We start from the raw sequence: 23,151 nt of genomic DNA, 5'->3' as shown, positions 1-23,151 counted from the left end.
TGGGAAGAAGAATGCTGCCCGATCCCGTGGCCCCTGTATCAGCGTGAGAGTCAATGAGGGGACGCACAGAGGCATCAATGGCAGCGTTCTTTTTCCCAAATATATAATATCAGAATTCTGCATGTGTTGTACCTGTTGATAAAATGGTATGAATCATTAATAAAGGGAGAGTATCATATCTCAATACATGTATGAACATTGACAAGTCAAGACATCAAACCTCCAAGATGGCAAAATTCTGGAAAACTGCGTAAAAATTTGAAGACTTAAATTTACCTAAAGATCTATAAGCTAAAGAAAAAGCGAGACCAGGGCTTAAAAAATCTATCAAATGGCAAGAAAGAACCTACTTCAACTAAAAGTCTATGTCCAACATCATAAATAAATAACAGGGAGGGGACTTATGCACGGCACCCCACCCATACTCGATTCTTCAAATAGGGTGGGAGGAGGGTTTTGGTCATTTCGACCGACGTTGGTCTCCATCGCACAGTTCTGTGTTCGACCGCGCACATAACTTTGGCCATAAATAAATAAAGGGAAACTCTGAGCCACTGGGGTAGGGTACGCTAGCACCTCCATGTCCCTCTCTCTCTCTCTCCTCATGGAAAATGACTTCGCTGCCCTCCAATGTAAGATACCATTTTACTGCAACTCATTGGTGCATTTCTCTATGCAGCTTGTTCAGAGAACCCTCTCCTATAAATAAATAATAGAGCTAGAATGCTATATATCATCTATGACAGCTTCTAGATCACGGCACCACATACATCAGGTTTCAAGATGTCGATGTAAGGAATGAAGCACTGCTTGATGGAAACAAAAAGATGGTTCTATCTCCACAGCCACGACTGCACCGGAGAGTATGCTGCATTAACCACAAGGAATAGTGAAAAGGACACATGAATCAAAGATAATAGAAAGGACAGACAAACCTTTGACATTCGAGTGAAGTATCATTCAGCTAATTCTATTCAACATGGTCCCGAAAACGGATGATTTTGTTGATGAAAGGCCTCTCATGGCGATATCTATTTACAAATAGTTCAATGAATTAATTCCAATACATAATGAAAACACAGAAAAGAATGGCTTAAAAGATATCAATAAAATGTAACAGAGATGAAATTCCCAAAAAGAATTAGTTTATGAAAGGATGAGAATACTCCACAGTTGTTCTTTAGCTGTTGTATAGCTACTATAGGAAATCAAGAAAAAGCATTTAGGCAGAAATTAATGAAAACTAATTCTGCTTGTATTACAAGGTCGCCCCCAAAATGCTTTTTCCCTTCCTTCTGTCATAGCTACATGAATCGTAACAGGGATGACAACTTAAGAGGATTCTCATCCATTGTGAATTTGCATGGAAGGACAAGAGAGTACATACATTACAATGGTGGATATGCATAAGCATGTCAATCCAAAGGATGAATGAATGAACATGGTTGGCCAAAAATTTTCCCGATCAAGAAATATTCGCTCAGATATGAGAGTAGCAACACCTGAAAGAAGCAAAAATGTCCAACCAGATGGCAAGCACTGATTGAATGCAAATGATCTAGAATCCTGTGGAAGGTAACCAACAAATCAAAATAAGAATCAATTCAATATCAAAAGTTAAAAACCATTCAAGATTTCATGTTGAAAGCCAAGAAGAATTATATTGATAGAATGTCAAGGAGAAATTTTTCGCACCTGGAAATAATGCTTAATGAATACTGCAGAGTACAGAATCCTGAAAATCATATCTTTTGGTTGCAGTCAAGAAAGAAGCCAATGCTTTACTTTCAACCCCTTTGCCCCAAAGAAAATAAGCCAATTTTTAAAAGCTCAGTAAAACATTAACTATCATGCATTCTTTCATTAGAGTAACAATTGTATGGGAGGCCACATCACTATGAGTATTTCAGTCTCATTTCTCATCATTGGAAGGGAATGTACCAACCAAACTTTGAAACACACAACCAATATAGAACCGATGAAATGACACACAAAATTGCATAACCCCAAGAACAAAAACAAATTTATTCTTTTGGACAACTATTTACTAATATATATGAAAGGTTAAGAATCAGATGGTGGCCTAGTGCACTGGGTATGCCCTTTTATGGTGGCCTAGTGATGACAAGGTTACAACTACGGTTACAGCAAAAAGTTCTTGGCCAATGAGTACATACCACCATTTGATTCAATGGGAGACAATGAACCCCATAGATGGGAAGGGACCAACATGCCTATGAATCCCCTCTATTGGTTCAAATGTCCACCAAACTTTAGTGCCAACAAGTTCTTTCAAACAGCAGAGCATGCAACAGTACTGGCATACAGAAACAAAGAGATTCAGCCAGCAAAACTTCATACTTGGTTAACCCACAAGTAGAGGGGCTCCTTGGCCACTGTTTCAAGAATACTTTGCCAAATGCTCCAAGTTATAGAGAGTAACAGCTAGGCACACACAAGTTGGACTTGTGAGCAATATAAGTATGATGACCAATTTCTACCACCATAGAAAGGCTGAAATGGTTAGTGAGCTTAGTCCCTACCCTTTTTTTACACGAGCAGTGAGAAGGGGAAAGTTTCCATTATTGTGCTGTAAAAGTCACAACAACACAGTGGGGTCAGGTTCACACTATGAGATCTATGCCAGAAGTCATCTAACACTACAATGAGAACAATTAGAATCAGCCTGAGCCAGGGAGATCTCTCTCACGTAAAAAAGAGAGTACCCAGTGCACGAGCTCCCGTCTTTGCAAGGTCTGGTGCGGATCATGACGTACACAGCCTTACCCCCGTTTTGTGGAGAGGCTGTTTCCAGACTCAAACCTGTGACCACTAAGTCACAATGGACCAACCTTACCGTTGCGCCGAGGTCCACTCTCTCTTGGGTACAACATGAAAATTAAAAGTGAAAACTACTCAAGGAAAGATAAACCCAAACTATAATCTACAGGCACAGGCCCACAATAGAGGCTAATGGGGGAAGAAAAGAAAATGATCAGCTGGAATCCAAACATGTGATAGCTCCATAATTGACCATCCAGTCGGCTGTTTGATTAGCTTCTCTATCTACATGACCACAACACTTGACAAAAGAAACAGACCTAGAGAAAGTTTGTCTCAATAGTATATTTAAAAGTCACAAGTAATATCAATGCTGATAATTCCTAGGGGATTCAACTGGGAGCTCATACTGTAAAGCAAGGAGAGTAACATCACCAACAAGATGAAAAACCAGGTGATTGACCCACCAAAATTAACAACAATGCTAGTAATATAATCAGGTGCTTGCTAGAACCTGTCATGATAAATTTAATGGTACTATCTTAGAAAAAAAAATTTAGCTGGATAGTTTCTTCAGAAAACCATATCCTTGTAGCAAGACTATTGAGCAAATGGAAACAGAGAAGGGAGGGACCGAATCTCAGAAAGGATACTTAATGAATTTGCCGCAATTAACCCAACTGCACCAGCTGAGCGTATGAGCAGGATATTCAGTACAACGTAAATCCCTGAGAATATCAGTAAGGAGCCGTTTGAATGCTTTAGTTGTTTCTCATTTGCCACTGCATGTAGAAACGCTTCAGATGTTCCTGATGCATAATCAAGGGAGTCATTATCATTGTTGGAGAAATGCATTTGTCATCAAATAGTACATGAAGAAAGAAAATTTTTATCATCATATGATCACCAATATCATTTTTCAATTGCAGCATTCCATGACATATTGAAATATAAAAGATGACTTACCATTCATAGCCAAAACAATGACATAGAGACAATAGTAACGGAGTGCAGTTGGAGCTTCTCCATCGCTCCATTTCCTACCATACAAGACTCTAATAAGAGCATAAGAGTAGCTTGGTCCAAATGCCATAACAACCAGACCTACAGAAAATACAGTCAAAATTTAACCATCATATGGCTGTTACCATAACTCCTGGAATTCATTTACTCATACAGCATTAAAAATCATGTTTTTACAGAAAGTGTAAATAAGAAGCTAAGTTGTGCAAACATAGACAAAGTCAGACATGTATTGTTGAATGCCATGTTCAATATCAGGAACAAAAAGGTCTTCACTTCATATCACACAAAATTCAGCAACTCTGCACTCATTTTTTTCTTTTTACTCACTCCGCACTAAACCTGAAAACTTATATGGGTTGTGGGCTCACAGTTGGTAGAAACCCATCAAATGTTCTGAGGTGTGTTGCCGAGTACCAGGGGGCAGGGTGGAAGAGCATAGAGTTCCTTACATGATATCACACCTGATTCATAATTTCCCTAGGTTTTCTTTTATGATTGATGAAAAATTACAAAAGAAAACAAACTCAGCCTTATCCCAACTTAATGAGGTCGGCTACATGGATCCAAACAAACAAAGTAGGTAAAACTGAGGACTAGACAAAATAAGGGAATGAAGACAGAGAAAAAGTGGGAAGGGAAATGAGATGAGAAGTGAAAATTGGGAAATGACAAATGAATTATGTAAAAACAAAAAGAAAATTAACAGATAAAAGTAAGAGGAAAGAGGCACAGCCAAGGAAGGCAGGAGAATCTCAGCTAAATAGGGTTTGCTACATGGATCCTTGCCCTCCAATAGGCTCTATCCGAGGTCATACCTGGTACAAGACCTAGACTATGCATGTCCTTCCTCACAACTTTTCCTATGGTCATTTTAGGTACCCCTCGCTCTTTTAGCTCCTTCAATCGGAATCAAATCACTAGTCCTTACTGGAGTGTCCCTAGGCCTCTGTTGAGCATGGCCATACCACCTCAAACGACTCTCTCGGAGCTTATCATTGATCAGAGCAACTACCAAGTCAGCTCTAATACGATCATTCCTTACTTTATCCTTCTTTGTTTTTCCACACATCCATCTTGACATCCTCATCTTTGTCACACATAGCTTCGTAATATGACACTTCTTAATTGTCCAACATTCTGCCCCATACATCATAGCTGGCTGTACAACAATCCTATAGAACTTTCCTTTAAGCTTTAAAGGAATACGTCGATCACATAGCACTCCGGATGCACCTCTCCACTTCATCCATCCCACTTTAATTCTGTGTGAAACATTCATCTTCTATGTAACCTTCTTTATTAATGATTGACCCCAAATATTTAAAATATTCACTTTGTGGTATCTCTCTTTCCTCAAATCGCACCATGTCAATATCCATCATAGTGTGACTAAATTTACACATCATGTACTCTATCTTCATTCTACTAATCTTAAAACCTCTGGTTTCCAAGGTTGATCTCCAAAGCTCTAACTTAGTGTTAATCCCTGCTTTTCTCCCATCCACCCAAACGATATCATCGGCAAAGAGCATGCACCACGGGACCTCATCTTGAATGCTCTTGGTTAGGTCGTCCATGATAAACACAAAAAGATAAGGGCTTAAGGCTGATCCTTGATGTAGCCCTATCGTAATTGGGAATTCCTTGCCTTGACCTCCTACAGTTGTCACACTAGTCACCACGTCCTCATACATATCTCTTATTACATCCATGTATTTACTCGAAACCCCTCTCTTCACTAGAGCATGCACCATGGGATTAAATTTATTAAAGACAAAGAAGATCAAATTCTTTTAGTTTATGATACTTCAGAAGTCCAGCTTGAAGTTTTTAACCAACCTAGATTCTGAATGGGTTGTTGATTTCATAGATTGGGGTTTCTTAATTAGGTTCTCTGTTTTTTCAGTGTACTTTCTTGAGAAACAAAAATTATTCGTCACATTCCAGCCCCAATTGAGAATGGACGTGGAGTTCATATTAAAGATCTATAGAGATGGTTTGTCACCAGGCTTTTGGCAGATTCCAAAACTTATTAGGTATTGAAATAGATGCTATTCAGAAAGCATCAATCTTTCATGAGAAAACAAAAATCAACAGAGATTGGTTTACGAACATTAGCAAACAACTGGAATAACTAGTCTTCCATAACAAGCTTCATTTAGCCAATTTCTATTCCAAATTACACAATATAATATTTATGTATTCCACATCATGCTGCATCCTCAGAACCTGAACTTGGGTAGGGAGTGTGCATGTTGTGTGTGTGCACCATGGGTGGGAAACCAGTCGATTTTCAAGTGGCCATTTCTGAACCATGAATACTCTGTTCTGGTTTTAGATATTGACTTTCGTAGTTAGTGAGGTTAAATATTTCTTGGTCTACCATCATGAGTTGCCATGGTAAGTCGGCAACATTAGCCAAACAAAGCTGAGGAACTGGGACGAGGTCATTGTTACAGTGAGTGATGTCAACACAATATTCCTGCAATCAAAAGTATTGACACTGACAAATCACATCAGGTCAGTGACAAAGCTAGCCGAGGCATCAAGATTGTTGAAAAATCATCAACTCTTTATCTGTAACCCCATCATCAGATCATGCAATTTTTCCTTCTGAATATAAATGCAGTATTAAACAATTTACGTTAAATAATTCACTTCAAAAAAATAAGAAGAAACATGTACCAATTAAAAGAACAAGTTTAAGGGCATCAGTGAGGGAACTCCCTATTTTCATGTTTCTTTGAGGAGATTGCCCTGCCAAGAAAGAACAAGCATTGAGTCACTTAAAAGAATTGATTTTACATCTATACAGTGGCACAAATGGTATTTTCATACATCAAACATGAAGCTATTAATGACGTAAAACTCAACAACCCTTTTGGACAATCAAACTACAAAGTAGCAAATGAGGTTGGAAGGAGAAAATATGACATATAAAAGCCATCTCAGCTCTACAAAGCCTTATCCCAACTATTTCGGGGTAACTCATACAAACCCTGCTCCACTACCTACTCTATCTAGGCCTATATCTTCTGTTAAATCCTGAGCACTCACGTATATGCTAACTAGTTTAGCCCAATTAAACTTTTGAGCTTTCCCTTGTCCTAAAGCATTCAACTTAGACCATCACTCCCAGAACTTGATTATTCAGACAAAGTAATCAGGGAAACCAATATGGAATTTGAGAGAAAATAAGAATGTGGTAGGGAAACCAATTGAGGAACACTATGTAGCAAACCAGAAGTTAGGAACAGTGTTGAGATATGTAACCCGATAAGGGTATTTTGGGTATTTTATCTGTTTGTTTACTTGTTTCCCAAGTTTACTTGTCTTTCAAGCTTTTGAATATTATAAATAGAAGGCTTGGGATGGAGTTCGATTCATCCAAGCTTGTGTTCTCTCAACAGTCTTCTTCCATCTTCTCTTCTCTCTAAAGTTACTAGTTACAAGTCCTAGGTTTTCTACAAACAGTACAAACAGAATTTAAATAAGAGCAAGTAGCGGATATCGATAATCTGGAAAACAGGGCAGAATTAGGTATTATGAGAGAAAACTGATATATATCAAGATCACAGTTGTCACGGTGTCTAGGCGACCAAGGCTACCGCCTAGGTGACCAAGGTTCCTAGACACCTTGACTACTATGATCAAGATATAGGTCATATAGACACCAAATCTGTATCTCTATCAACCAAATAAGAATTACCAGATTTTTCAACTGATTTAGATGGTGTGACTATTGTAACCAGATTAAATGAAAACAGAGCACGGAATGGAAAGATGCTAACAGTGAAGTGTTACCCCAATTTGACTGATCAAATTCATATGGGAATACCAGCAGAAAATTAGATAAAATCAGGAAACAGCAAATCTATGCATTCAGCAACACCCCATTCATAGTTGTCATGGCGTCTCGGCAACCCAAGGCATTGGAGAGGGTCCAAATTTAAGTCGACACCAATTAGGCGGTCAAGGTGGCCAAGGCACCCAAGTCGACCGAGGCATCGCCTCTAATTTATTTTACTGAGCTTCAACTAATCATGTTGTCTGATTCAGAGATAATAGAACTGACCTGTGGGAGAGGACCTGTGGGAGAGAGATCAGAACTAGAAAAAGAGTAGTTGATAACCAAGAGTAGCAGTACAGAAACATCAACAAACATCCAGGCCATGACCATCCTGGGATATCTCTAGAAAACACAACAGTCAAGCAACCCCAAACTCAAAACTGAAATCTTCTATTCAATATCAAAATTGTCGGTTACATCCCTAAGGGTCCTCCCTGCCTAAAACAATTATGATTCTAACTCTTAGCTACTAACTCAACTCTCCTACTGATACTAAAGTTAGACTGTCAAAGTAAGTTTCCTGATTGAACCTGGACTCAACAAAAGATAATTAATCTCGGATAGAACCATATGCCCCAAATTTAGGCTTGAACTTCGGGGCCCCGTTACATAATATTTCTTATAGACACAATACCAATCACATATAACACAGTCCAAACTAAGAAAAAGACTCTAGTTAAGCCCAAGTCTCTTCAAAAGAGGCCCAGCCCATGGCTTTTAAACCCATGCCTCTTATGATGTGGGATATAAAGCACACGAGGTTTAGTACCCAACAGCACTTGATTGCCTGCATCACCAGTGCAGTTATTGATCTTTGTTATACATGGCCAAACCATCTCAATTGAAAATCCGTCATTTGTTAGTTGTCAGTGTTACCCTAAGCTCCAGTAAAATCTAATTCCAGTCTTTCTAGTATTGCCACTCACCCCTCTCAAGATCCACATGTTAGCTCCTGCAAGGTTTCTGCGAATAAATCTATTTCCAATTCTATCATTTCTAGTCCTGTCAACAGCCATTCATTGGTCTCCACACTTAAATTTCAGCCAAAAGTAATTCTAACTGCTTGTGGGTGGCAGGAACTTTTAAGTCTTTCAGTCGGCATTGAATTGAACAGGATCCACAAACTGAGCTTATACAATTAAGAGTTGCCAAGTCACCTAACGTAGAACTGAGTTTGAAAACTAAATAACAGACTCAAACACTAATAAGGAAAGGCCTAACCCAATCCTTAACTAATAAGGTAACATAACCTGACTAGGAAACTGACTCAAAATAGGACAAAACTTACAGAATCCCATAGTTGGCAATGCGCCGCCTAGGCATTCAGGTGGATCTGTAGGGGCCTAGGCGACTGCCTCCTTAGTGCAGGGGCCCTTGCACTGGTTTAATTGGTATCGGACCAGGTTCTGGCACTTATTTATGCCAAATATCATTTAAGTAAAACATTTACTTAAGATAGTATTCATAAATAAGCAAATACTCCCCTATTTGAATCCAATAAAAATAGTTAAAAATTTAAATTCCAAGAGGATAAAAAATCAACCCCCCCAGTTCAAAAAAAAAAACTGGATTTTTGGCGGTAGGTGAAATTTTTAATTTTCTAATGCTGAGTTTTTTCTCAAATCTAAAAAATCCATAAATCTTAATATGGTAAGATATTGTTAAAAACCCGAAGTGTGGTAAAATATTTATTTGTCTTGATATTTTAAAAAAAATATTTTCATTCAGAGCGATTTTAACAGCATTCGCACACACCAAATAAGGTTTGACTAGAACATAACTCCTTCAATATAAATCTGATTTAAACAATCTTGGATTTGTTGGAAAGCTGGTGTTGTGTTCTACCTAATACAAAAAGTCTCATGTAAAAATAAAATCATTTGATCAGTCAAACTTCTTAGAGAACAAGAATATTTCTCGAAATCAAGAGTAGTTTAATTACTTATTGATAAGATCATATTTTCTAAGAACAATATAAACCAAATGTATGTTTTGATTGTTTCAAACTTCCAGTAGCTTGCTTCTTCAGTTCTGCTGTCTTCTAGTTCTATGTTGATTTTTGATGACCCTATGTGGCTTAATATTGATTTTTGATCACTTGATGTGACTTAATGTTGATTTTTTATGATTTGATGTTGCTTAATATTGATTTTTTATGACTTGAAGTGGCTTAATGTTGATTTTTTATGATATAAGGTACATATTGTAGCATACTAAAAAATGTTAGAAAAGAGGGTAAATAAAAAATAACACTTGATATTGGCAATCAATATTGGTCCTCTAGGCACAAATGGATCAAGCAAAATGTCCCGTCCCTTGAGCTCTCTTCTCCTCTGTCGGCTCCTCCAGCAGGCCTGATTTCCCGTCTGTTTCTCTCGCATTCCTCCCTGCTGTCCCTCCGCTGGATGGAATTTCGTCACCTCCACCTTCCCTTTCCCCTGCCAAGTGCCAACCCTTCTTCTCCTTCTCATCTGGCCCCCTGGAATTCTCTGTTTGGTGTTGGCTCTGCTTCTCAATCTAATGGACTTCCACTTCATTTTGTCCCCCCCACCCTAGTTGGTTCTTCTAAGGTGGCCATTTGCCCTGCTGATTACCTGGAGTCTGAAGCTCATCTTTGGGAAAATTGCCTTGTGGGGAATTTCCTTGGCTCTTGACCACCTTTCCACCTGGTCAAGCAGTCTCTCTCCAAGCAATGGCATCCTCAAGGAATGCTGGACACGTTATTGCTGGACAATGGTTTTTTCATCTTCAAATTCTCCTCTTCGTTGGATAAGATTTGTGCCCTTGAAGGCGGTCCGTGGCTGGTGGGGAAGAAACCAGTCTTCTTGCGTCAATGGCATCGTCAGCTTCAACTCCGGCGTTTAGACCTTTCCTCCATTCCTCTGTGAGTTTCCCTCCCAGGGTTACCTCTTCACTATTGGTGCTCCGATGGACTTAGTACCCTTGGCTCTGTTCCTGGGAAGCCTTTATTTTTTTATGTGAGAACCAGGCGTAAGGATCGGCTGGCATATGCGTGGTTATGTGTTGAAGTCTCTGCGCATAAGCTCTACCTTCATCAAGGTGAATGAAGGAGATGCTTACTCCTTCGAGCAAGAGGTGCACTACGACTGAAAACCACCGCAGTGCTTGGTGTGAAAAGTTTTTGGCCACGACTCCCACCTTTGTTCCCCTTTGGCCAAGCCGGACGAAGCCCTAATTCTTCCAGATGCTACTACTGCTGCTCCTTGCCGTGATGCTGTACCGACTGTCCATCGCAGGCCTCCTACTCGATCTCCTTCTCGTGGTAGAACAAGAACCAGACTCCAGCACCTAAAGCAACGTTGGTCAGAAGAGCTCTGCGGCTACCTCTTAGGTCCTGTCGCAATCAATTCTGCCACCCTAGAATGATGGGCAGAATCGTTTCAGTCTTTTGTCGCCTGCTGAAGACTCTAAGATTATCTCTTGTCCCGAAAAGCTCCAATTTGAGGTTTCCCCTAAAACCAGATCGCGTATGTCTGAAAACCACTCTGTAGATGTTTCCATTCTGAGCTCTGAAAGACCCAATGTTGCTTCCAACACTTTAGCGCTGGCGACTTCTCAGTCAAATCCCTCTTTGTCCACTGAAGGTTGCAATTGGACTCTTCTCAACTTTTGCCTGCAAGAGATCCTTTTAACCCCTTGGTTTGTCCTGCCCCTGTTGACGCTATTTTGGTAGGCCCCTCTTCTTTTGGCACTACTACCTCTCCAGGTATTTGTGCTTCCTTCGTGGCATTGGACTCTTTTGACCTTGGGTTGATTTCTCTCCCCCTCCCCCCACTTCTAATTCCCCTTTACCTGTTCCATGTTCTGGGTCGGGTGACTTACCATCCAAAAACCATACACTTAACCCGGTGGTGACCCATTCTCTTAACCCGACTGAGAACCCTTCTCCTTCGCCCATTTCTCTTCTGTCTTCAACCCCCCGGGTAGCTCACAAGGTTCCCCTCGGTCCTTCCTCCCTGTCTGTTACCCCTCTTGGTAGTTCTTACCGTCGTCGTCACCATAGTGTTACTAGATCCAAGTCTGTCCTGGCTCGTCTTGATGAGTCTTCGCTGCCGCTTCTCCCCCTTTCCCAATGATTCACGGCCTCATCTAGAATAATCGAGGCCTGAATTGTGCCTCGAAGCACGCTGATGTTCGCTCCCGCCTTCGCTCCTCTCGATCCACCTTTTGCTGTCTTTTGGAAACTCACATTAAAGAGCAAAATTCTTCCAAAATCCAAAGCTCCATCGCCCTTGGCTGGTCCCTCCTCTCCAATTACTCTCACCATCCAAACGGTCGCATCTGGATCCTGTGGGATCCAAAAATTATCTCCATTACCTCTTTATCATCTTATTCCCAATTCTTGCATCTTTCTATCTCTGATTGCCTAGGTCATTTTTCTTGTTTTTTCTCTGTGGTTTATGCCTCTAACTGTCCTTCTCAAAGGACCTCCTTATGGACTAACCTCTCCTCCTTTGCAAAACTTGTTGGTTCTCAGCCTTGGGGATTGGGAGGTGACTTTAATGTCATCAGGTACTGCTCTGAAAAACAAGGGGGGGATAACTTGGACATGGAAGTTGTGGCTGCTTTTAATGATTGTATTGAGGGCATCGGTGTTAATGATCTTAGATGGTCGGGGTTCCCTTTTACTTGGAGCAACAAAAGAGCAAGGTCTAATCGCATTGCCTGTAAACTTGACCGAGTGTTGTTCAATGAAGAGTGGTTAGCTACCTTCCCTTCATCCAATGCCACCTTTGACAACCCTGATATCTCAGATCACTCCCCCATCTCCCTTTCCATCCATCCATCCATTTACCTCATTTGGCCTTAAACCTTTCAAGTACTTCGACATGTGGTCCTCTCATCACACCTTTCTGCCCCTTATCAAAGAAGCTTGGGATAAGCCAATTTATGTTTTCTCCAACCCTCTCATTGCTTTCTCAAGGAAGCTCAAAAATATCAAAGCTACTCTTAAGGATTGGAACCTCAAAACTTTTGGCAATATTTCTCTTCAAGTTGTGGATTGTAAAGACAAACTTGCCTCCATACAGACTCGGCTTCAGTTAGACCTTCTAAATGGCCAGCTAGTGGAAGAAGAGAAAGATACGACCTTGGAGCTCTCCTCCCTCCTTGCTCGGGAAGAAAGTTTTCTCAAGCAAAAATCCAGAATCAAATGGTTGGACCTGGGAGATTCAAATACAGCCTATTTCCATCGCTCTGTCAAAGCTAGAGTAAATGCAAACTCCATTACTCAGCTCTCTCACCCGGATGGCTCCATGGCCAATACTGTGAAGGATATTAAAGATATGGTAGTGCAGCATTTTGAAGGCATCTTCTGTGGTCCTCAAGGGGAATCTGATCCTTTGCCAAGTCCTCTGCTCAATAAGTTCATTGCTCCTGAATACTTTGTTTCCATGTGCTCCATTCCCAAAGAAGATGAAATTGTTGCAGCTATACATTCTCTCAAGGTGAATGGTGCTCCAGGGCCAGATGGCTTTAGTATGGGTTTCTTCTTAGCTACTTAGGACATCATCAAAAAGGATCTTATCACTGCCATTGAGAGCTTCTTCTTCAACCCTAGTCAGATCAAAGGTGTAAATCACACTTTCCTTTACCTCATCCCGAAAAAGGAAGGAGCTTCTGCTATGAATGACTTCAGGCCCATTGCCCTCTGCAACCTTCTATATAAGTTCATTGCCAAGATTCTAGCTCGAAGACTTAAGAATGTGGTAGACCTCATTGTCAGCAACAACCAATCGGCCTTCATTCCTTGTAGGAATATTTCTGACAATATTCTCCTTTGCAATGATATTGTCAGAGGTATTGATAGGAAAAATCATGCCCCAACTATTTTCCATAAGATTGACATCCACAAGGCGTTTGATTCTTTGAGATGTGATTTTATTACTCAAGTTATGACTAAGATGGGGTTTCCTTTGGTCTTTGTCAACTGGATTAGCTCTTGCATCTCTTCTCCAAAGTTCTCAGTCTTGGTCAATGGTAGTCTGGCATGTTATTTTGGAGCTACTGTGGGGATTCGTCAAGGCTGCCCTCTTTCCCCTTATTTGTTCACTTTGGCAATGGAAGTCCTCTCTAGAAAAATCCAAATTAGTACTGATCAGCTGCACATCTCTCCTATGCCCAAGTGTAAAGCTCTCAAGCTTACTCACTTGGCTTTTGTTGATGACTTGATGATATTCTCAAAGGCTTTGATTGCCTCGCTTAAAGTATTATGTCCCATCTCCAGGACTTCCATGAGCTTTCAGGCCTCCGCATCAATCCCTCTAAGTCTTTGCTTTTCTTTGATGGGGTTTCAGAGTTGGACAAAATTGCATTCCTTGACAAGTCTGGCTTTCTTGAGGGGCAGCTGCCTGTCAAGTATTTGGGTCTCCCTTTGATTCCTACTAGGCTCTCTGCTCACCATTGTACCCCAATGTTGGACCTCATTCGGAAAAGACTTCAACTGTGGAAAGGCAAGCTCTTCTCCTATGCAGGCAGGTTGGTTCTTATCAAATCAGTCTTGGAGGCATTTTACATCTACTGGTCTGGCATTTATGGTTTGCCTCAATCAACTATCAGGTCCCTTGAGTCCCTTTTAGCCTCTTTCCTTTGGAAGGGCTATGAATCCTCTAGATTCCTCCATCCTCTTAGCTGGGCTGCAGTATGTCTCCCCAAGAAGGAAGGTGGTTTAGGCATCAGAAGAATCAAAGATGTGAACTCTGCTGGTATCATCAAGCTTATCTGGAAGATTGTCTCTAAGAAGAAAAGCATCTGGGTTGATTGGATATATTCAGGTCTTCTTCGGCATGACTCTATTTGGACTGCCTCAGTCTTATCTGACGCCTCTTGGGTTTGGCGCAAAATTCTTGCTAGCTGGCACCTAGTTCTTTAGGCTATTCATACTCAGAATGGTGATGGCCTCTCCTCCTACCTTTGGTTCGACCATTGGCATCCAAAAGGGATTTTGCTTCACTTGGTCACCCCGAGGGCTATTTATGCTTCTGGCCTCCATAGGCTCTCCTTGGTTGCCGATATCCTGGATCACACTTGTTGGGCCCCTCCTCACTCCTCCTCCTCATCTTTAAACCTTCTTTGGAATGATCTCCTCTCCATTCCTAGAAGGCTTGTGTCTAGAGGTGATTACATTACTTGGTCGTCTTTCAACTGCAGTTCCTTCTCCTCTAAAGCAGCTTGGAATCTCATTCGATCAAATGGCTCTGTGGTTCCTTGGCGGAAGCTTCTTTGGTTCAAGCATCACATTCCTCGGCACTGCTTCACAGCTTGGAGAGTCTTCACCAATTGCCTCCCAACCCAGGATTTTCTTTGCAGCCGTCCGATCTCTGTTCCTTCTGCTTGCAGCCTCTGTTGGAATAATGTTGAAGACCTGAATCACCTATTCTTTGATTGCCCTACATCAGCTGCCATTTGGAAGGGCATTCTCAACAAATGCTGGCCTGCCCAAAGAAGAATTTTGCCTTTCTCTAGAGAGTGGATCTGGATTGATATGACATATGCTGGTTCCTCTATTTGTGAATTGTGACTCAGTTGGGAAGATGGTTTTTTGTGCAGCCGTTAATCATATTTGGATGGAGCGCAATATCAAGAAATGGACCTCCAATTCTCGATCTTACCGGATGATTTGGGATTCCATTTCTTTTGAAGTTAAAGCAAAGTTATCACTTGCTCCCCCCTCCTTTTGTTCAGACTCCCCAAGGAACAGGCTCATTGTTGATTCCTAGGGTCTCTCTAATGTATCTTTTGTTGCTCCAGCCCCTTAGCCTTTGCTTTGGCTGGCTGTTTTCATTTTTCTCTCTTTCTTTCTCCCTTTGGGGCTCTTTGTATTTTTTTCCTCCTTTGCTAATGAAATTTTTTATTCACCCAAAAAAAAAAAAATTAAATAACACTTAGGCGCCTTCATCGCCTAAGCACTTAGGCACCCCTCCACCGCCTTAGGTCGCCTTACCGCCTTGACAACTATGAAGAATCCTAATCCAGCCTAACTAAAACACTTAATAACAATTAAAATAAAGAAATAAAGATACTTAACTAACTAATCTCGTATGCCTAGCCTCTACCCATATTATAGGCCCATTAAAGTGGCCCTTTACAAAGAAAACACATGGGTTCAAAGGCCCAACATACATAACCCATCCCAAGGCTTATTTCCAATAAAATAAGCCCACTTATGTGATTTATCTGCATCAATTCTCCTGGTATTGAGAAAAACTCGCCCTCAAGCTTTATAAAAAGAGAGAATCAGCACCACTTGTTTGACATCCACAATCATCGGCTTTGATGAGTCGATGATCCAGCTCATCTCACAATCAACCGACACGATCCCTTGTGATCATTAGCAAGGTTCTAAAACTCGGTTTCGACCCTGGTTTTGACCAGCCAGAAACCGAGATATGGTCGAAACTGGTCAAATCCAGGGATTTTTTTCCTGGCCAACTCGAGGTGGTGGTTTCAAGGCCCAGAAATGGTTTTTTTATGAGTTTTTATACAACCTATTTTTGACATTCTAAACACAATGCATGAACTGTTTTCACCAAAAAAACACTCAAAATGGTGCTTATTTATGCCAAATATCATGTGAGTAAATGTTTTTATACTTAAGATATTATTCATAATAAGGAACTACCCCTTATTTGAATCCAATAAAAATAGTTAAAAAATCAAATTCCAAAAGGATAAAAATTCAACCCCCCCCCCCCCCCAATTCAAGAACAAAACTAGGGTTTCGGCAGTAGGTGCAATCAAATTTACAGTGTCTTCCTCTATGTCAAAATCGCTCTGAATGAAAATATTTTTTTCGACATAAAAAAAAATGAATATTTTACCGCACTTTTGGTATTTAGCAATGTTTTACCATATTAAGATTTATGGAATTTATAGATTTGAGAAAAACCCCAGCATTTAAAAGTTGAAAATTGCACCTACCACCGGAAAACCAATTTTTGTTCTTGAACGAGGGGGTTGGCTTTTTATCCTTTTGGAATTTGATTTCTTAACTAAATTTATTGTATCCAATAGGGGGGTATTTGCTTATTTATGAATAATATCTTAAGTAAATTAAATGATATTTGGCATAAATAAGTGTCTGTAATGTAAAACTAAAACTAGGTCAGATTTGGTCCCAAAATAAACCCACAATAGCCAATGAACAAACCCAAGTATAAAGGTATTAGCCACACAGGATCAGAAATATAGGATGGTGCTGGAACTCTGGTTTCAGCCAGCAGAATGAGCCAATATCAAGATCGAGTTCAAGTCTGGACCAGCACAGGTCACTCCCAAAATTGGGGTCAATTTGAATGGCTAGAAACAGTCACAGAGAAAAATCACCAAATTAGAAAGTAGGGACTTTGCTGTAGAAACCAAACCAGTCAGTAACTTGGTCCAATACTTGGATAGAGTGGAGGTCCTATGGAGGTGATCCTTTGCTGAAAATTTTGTTCAATTCTGATGGCAGAATTGGGAGTTGCAGGGGTATCATCAAAAGAGAAGGTTTGGCTGGAACTTGCAAACCAGTGGGAGTCTGTCCTGGTTTCTAGCCTGGTTTTTGGCATAAATAAGTGTTTGTCCTGGTTTCGAGCCAGATTTCCTCAAGTTTCAATGGGCATTAGTGTTGAAATTTACGAAATTATCAACATCTCGGTCGAAACTTGTCGAGTTGAGGGATCTTTTAAAGTCACAGATTACCTCGTCTCGGTTTCGCAAATCTCAGTTTTGACCGAGATTTAGAACCATGGTCATTAGAAAACGACATCCCTCCAATTGGAATCTGATCGTGGGGTTTCACAATTGTAATCGGACTGTCAATCAACTCCTCAACTAACTAGGAAACTGACTCAAAATAGGACTGGACTTCTAGAATCCTAATCCACCAAACTAAAACACTTAATAACAATTAAAATAAAGAAATAAAGATACTTAACTAACTAATATCGTATGCCTAGCCTCTATCTATATTATAGGCCCATTAAAGTGGCCCATTACAAAGAAAACACATAGATTCAAAGGCCCAACACATACATAACCCATCCCAAGGCTTATTTCCAATAAAATAAGCCCACTTATGTGATTTATCTGCATCACCCCCCTCCCCCCTAACAGGTTTCATTACGCTAGATCCCAAAAATGTGCACTGTCGATGGAAGCAGAAAAAAGAGACTGACAGGCCATTCAACATTTCCCCTCAAAGAGATTGCTAGGATACAATACAAAATGTAAAATATATATGCAGCTTCTAAGACCACCTCAACCAGAAGTTTCTGAAAGGTAATGTTTAATATTTCAGACATGGAAGGTATACTCTAACAGAATATTCTAGAAGACATATCATTGCAGGTTACACTCATTCTATTAAAACATCACAGCTTAACAGCCTATCCAATAAGCAGTTAAGTTGTAAACTGCAAAATTAATTAGAGAAGCAGAGCAGGGAAGAGAAAGCAACTCTTCAGCAAGGCCGTAAGGAACAAAAACATGGAACTCTTGACTACATGAAGAAAGATGCTTGTAAAATTTATATTTCTTTTATTTTGTAAATCTTTTAACCACCCATCTTACACACACACAGAGACAAGAGAATCATAAGAACTAGTTCTCTTACATTATAATATCATCTCTAAATAGAAGTTGGTAGTACAAAAACATCCCATGTTATGAGCAACAAAACAAAAGAAATAAAGACCACAATTCAAATTAATAATTCACCAAAGTAAAAGAATCCTGATGACACAATCGATAGTAGAAACAAACTATGGCAGGCCACTTGCATTAAAAAACAATCTGGCATAAACAGAAATGGGAAGAAATAAACCTGATGCAAACCTTGCAAATGTGACATAAGAACTTTCTTCAAAAGGAAGAAACACCAATCTCACAACTAAACTACCTGAAAAAAGAAATGAAAAGACTCATTTAAGAAAACTAATGAAATAAAAAGGTAGGGATGTGAATTTTAGTTAATAGGATCCATTTCAAGAAGAAGATGGTGAAAGGAAATTTACTTCTATTAAGCCCATAAGATTTAGGCGAGTACTAACCTAATTTGTCTACAAGTCCATACACAGCCTGGTTGTAGGGTGTATCCAACCATACAAGTATCATCTTTTCCCCTTCCTGAAGGAGCAACTTCCAGAAGGATTGACCAGTAAACAATATACACATATTTTTAAGCTGCTGGTCGTAATCTGACATCTTTCCTTTTCTGCATTCAGAATATATGCCAGTTGATCAAGTCTGTTGTAATATATATATATATACACTTCAGGGTGAACAATAAAAGAATCAAATGAGAAATTAAATTTAGGGAAAGTATCTAAAAGAGCCCCTCACAGAAAGGACCTCATCCCAAATAAGCATTGATCATCTTTAAATATGAAATAAGAAGAGGACAAAACCCTATCTGCCACATCCCTACCATAGATTTTATTTGCTAACCTAAGCAAACTGAATCAGACAAGTATATCCTCAAAAAAGGAATTTAGGAATCTTTTTCACTTGGACGGTCTAACAACTAGACAATATTTGAAAAAAAAAAAAGGAGAGAAAGAAAGAAAGAGATTTCCAATAAGCATATTTGAGAAGCTTGAAATATGAATTTAGGCAAGGTTTTAAGTATCCTTCCATATCCGCTGATACTAACCAATACGTATCGAATCTTTAAGGTACCAATACAATACCTAAAAAAATTGGTATTAGTATATGCAAGAAACCTCATCCTTTATATAAAATCGATTGAATGCACTTGTCTCTTCGTACTTTGTTCTCCTTTTTATACATGATATATGTTCCATATTACTTATTTATAGTGTTTTATGTTTCAAAACTGTATTTTGCATATACCCTAAGCATTTCCATATGTTTCTTGACCATTTCCACATGTATCTAGCGTATCTTGCATCTCTAAGATAAGATACGGTATGTCTCTTAAATCACCCTTCCAATATGATACCCAATACCGATACTTTAAACCTCGAATTTAGGGGTATTTTATCATATCTACACATTCCAGCAATCAGAAAGTTGTGAGAAAGGATGAAAGATAGGTTCTGCCTTCATGGCTTTAACAGATACAAGAATTACAAACTGAACTTTTTGGATAATATTCTTTGTTTTGAGCAAGCATTTAAAATTTAAGAGGGAGGGAGGAGTCTCAGAGAATAATGGGACTCCAAAAGAGGAGGTAGGAGCATAGAGAATAAGATGTACTAATAGCACATACAAGGGTCAATTTTACTTGGATTAATATAGGGGTGGGGGGAATGCATCTGAAGCATATAGCTCTCCAGGAGTGCCAAGAGAAAGATATACACCTCCATTTACTCTTTGATGCTCAATGTAACAATAAGATGAGAAATCTTAAAATAAAAAATTAAACGAACTATGACTGGTAACCAAACTTGAAGTTTTATCTACTTTTGAGTTATGTAATCTTTTGTGCCTTTTACTTTCTTCATTATAAACTAAAGCACCATCATGTATTGGATGGCCAATCTAAAAGCATCCACATAATTATTGAAATGAGTATTTTATAAATAGATATATACCTGAAGGGGAAAAGGTCAGAACTTCTCACCAGGCGAGTGAGAAAAAAATAGCCCCAATATCCTAAGAACACACAAGCTCCATATGTAGTCTGTGACACTGCAAATACAATCACTTTTTCCTGTAAAAAGATGGATTAATCACTGTTAAACAGAAGCTATATATAAATGTTAGAGCAAACACTAACCAAAGCACGAAAAGAAACAAGAACAGAGCAAGATGACACAGAGATATAACGTGGTTCACACACCAGTATGGTGTGCTACATCCACGGGCGAAGGTGAAGCTGTTTCACTATGTAAATCAAAGAAAGTTACAATGGAGAACTCTCAAGAACACCCAAAATGGCGCTGCTGCTCTCACCCTAAAACCCTAAAACGAAAACCCCCAAATCTTACTCTCTTTACAATAAAGCGGGTAAAGAACATAAATACTCCTCTATCAGCCCAAGCCCTCCGCTATCATCTGAGATCTCAGAAAAAGTTCCATTCAGGTCGCCACCAAAAATGTCAAAGCGGGTCATTCTTCGAAACGGGTCCAAGAATTCGAGACATACATAACAATAAATAAGATCAATGAGCCATCAGAAGAAAATGCAAACTGTTTCAACCAACCTACATAAAAACAAATTAAAAACAAGGTCTACCAACAACATGAAAGGAAATATTCCTCTAGGTCACGGGGTTTATGAACTCCTCTAGCTGATGCTGCAATTGAAGGAGCTGGTCTTTATTATGCAAGGACCAATGAGTTCATACTGGCGAACAATAAAACCACTGTTAGTATGGGCTACAACCATGGTTTATAGTATCGACCGATATGTATCGGTATCGGTCGATACCGATACGTCTCCTTTTTTTTTAAATGAACTGTCTCGAATTGTATCAAATGTATCGACCGATATGGACCGATACGATACAATACGACCGATACGTATCGATACCATCGATACGTCCAGTAAAGGATTCTGTGGGTGGTTTAATACGTACCTATATATTCCATAAAAAAAGCCATTTCCACTCACAGACTCGATACAACTCCTAATGTAACGAAAAAATGAAGGAAAACTCTAAACCAAGAGTCTAAAATCTTGCATTTAATCTTGGTTTTCACACTTTTAAACTAAAAAACGAATCAAGGAGTTCTACAACATAATCCTTTGCACCATCCAATACTCTTCATGGCTATAGATGACTACAATATGTAAGAAACCTCATCTTTTATAACAATTTCAATTTAATGCACTTGTTTGGTTATACATTATTCACCATTTTAGTGTTTATACATGACACTTATTATATATTGCTTATTTATATTGTTTTTTGTTCCAAAAATATATTTCCATGTGTATCTTGACCATTGCTATGCGTATTTGTATTATTCGATACGTATCTCCGAAACGATACGATACGATATGTCTCTTAAAATCACCCGACCGATACAATACCCGATACCGATACTTTAAACCTTGGCTACAACCCTGTGGAACATGGCATTACTTAATCAAGGAGAAGCTGAATTATAGACATGTTAGACCTCACATGCAAAGACTACAGACCAGCAGGTCAGTATCTAAACAGAACTATATAAATCACATTTTCATGGCATCTTAGGCAAGCTGTGCATGTTTAACACATGCACTAGCTCAAGAAAAGAATTGAAAAACTCAAAAAGATTCATGTATCTCATTGGGGAGCAATGCAGATGTTTAGTAACAATTTTATCACCTCAAAAAAATATATATTACCTCCATTGGTTTCACTTACCAAGGAAATGAGTCTGAGAAATAATTTATTTGATTGATTCATGTAAAAGTGTAAAACACATAATGGATCAAAAAAGTCTACATAGGATACCATTTATGGGTTACAAGTTTAGTGCCTTAATGGGCTTACAGAAATAAGCATATAAGGTCCTGAATATGGAAATAAACAAGTAACACAAACTCATAGAAACTAATCCAAATTTGGAATAAAAAAATCATTTAGAATTTGCTCAGGCCCAATCCCTTGTTGTTCATGGAGCAATGAAACCAACAGTAGAATAAGAACTTGTTAGCAGAACAAATTAGGGCTGTAATGCTTGATTAATCTAATGACCACCCCAAGCCTCTTATTTATAATGAATGAAAGAAAGTACATAGGACAAAAATAACCCTACTGTAGCCCTAAAATAAACCCTCAAGTTGGAGCATAAAATAAACCCTAAAAAGACCAGAATACCCCCACAGTATTCTGGTGTACATAATTCAACACTCCCCCTCAAGTTGGAGCATAGATGTCAAACATGCCCAACTTGACTAAAATAGGATGAAACAATCTGCTTGGCAGTCCCTTAGTGAAAATATCGGCTAGCTGGTCACCAGACTTCACAAACGGAACACAAACCAGTCCTCCTTCCAACTTCTCCTTGATAAAATGCATGTCAATATCAACATGCTTGGTACGATCATGTTGTACTGGATTATAAGACATGTTGATTGATGCCTTGTTATTACAATACAGCATCATAGGAAGACGAACAGGAACACCAAGGTCTTGTAGTAAACCCTTGAGCCATAACAACTCACATATATCTTGCGCTATAGCACGGAATTCTGCTTCAACACTAGAACAAGCTACCACATTCTGCTTCTTGCTGCACCAAGTGAAAAGATTCCCACCTACAAAGGTGTAATACCCAGAGATAGACTTTCTGTCAGGAGAACCAGCCTAATCAGCATCTGTATAGGCTTGTATCCGCTGATGATCGTGAGGAGACAGAAGAATCCCTTTCCTTGGAGCTGACTTCAAGTAACGAAGAATACGAAGAACAGCCCTCCATATGAGAAGAGTAAGAGTCATGCATAAACTGACTCACAAGACTCACCGCTATAGCAATGTTAGGACGCGTATGCGAAAGATAAATCAACTTCCCTACCAAACGCTAATACCGACCCG

The 23,151-nt window shown here is 39.4% G+C and overlaps 1 protein-coding gene across 4 annotated transcripts in view; it reads right to left on the bottom strand.

The window, feature by feature from the left end:
- Window positions 1–23,151, bottom strand: part of LOC122648295 (protein RFT1 homolog) — a 31,940-nt gene that overhangs the window by 245 nt on the left and 8,544 nt on the right. The window contains exons 6-15 of one of the 4 annotated variants that reach the window (XM_043841526.1): window positions 20,215–20,333; window positions 18,709–18,872; window positions 18,483–18,557; window positions 6,493–6,564; window positions 3,748–3,885; window positions 3,435–3,590; window positions 1,696–1,748; window positions 1,388–1,566; window positions 936–1,031; window positions 666–851 (exon numbers count right to left, since the gene is read on the bottom strand). In XM_043841526.1, coding sequence (XP_043697461.1) covers window positions 971–1,031; window positions 1,388–1,566; window positions 1,696–1,748; window positions 3,435–3,590; window positions 3,748–3,885; window positions 6,493–6,564; window positions 18,483–18,557; window positions 18,709–18,872; window positions 20,215–20,333 — 1,017 coding nt within the window. In that variant the 3' untranslated portion in view covers window positions 666–851; window positions 936–970. Of the gene's footprint in view, window positions 1–665; window positions 859–935; window positions 1,032–1,087; window positions 1,199–1,387; window positions 1,567–1,695; window positions 1,749–3,434; window positions 3,591–3,747; window positions 3,886–6,492; window positions 6,565–18,482; window positions 18,558–18,708; window positions 18,873–20,214; window positions 20,334–23,151 lie in introns of those variants that run through there. The other 3 variants (XM_043841531.1, XM_043841539.1, XM_043841546.1) reach the window with 3 other exon arrangements.

Source organism: Telopea speciosissima, chromosome 1, assembly GCF_018873765.1.
Source record: "Telopea speciosissima isolate NSW1024214 ecotype Mountain lineage chromosome 1, Tspe_v1, whole genome shotgun sequence".
Taxonomy (NCBI): Eukaryota; Viridiplantae; Streptophyta; class Magnoliopsida; order Proteales; family Proteaceae; genus Telopea; species Telopea speciosissima.
This window is presented reverse-complemented; position numbering and strand designations above follow the sequence as displayed.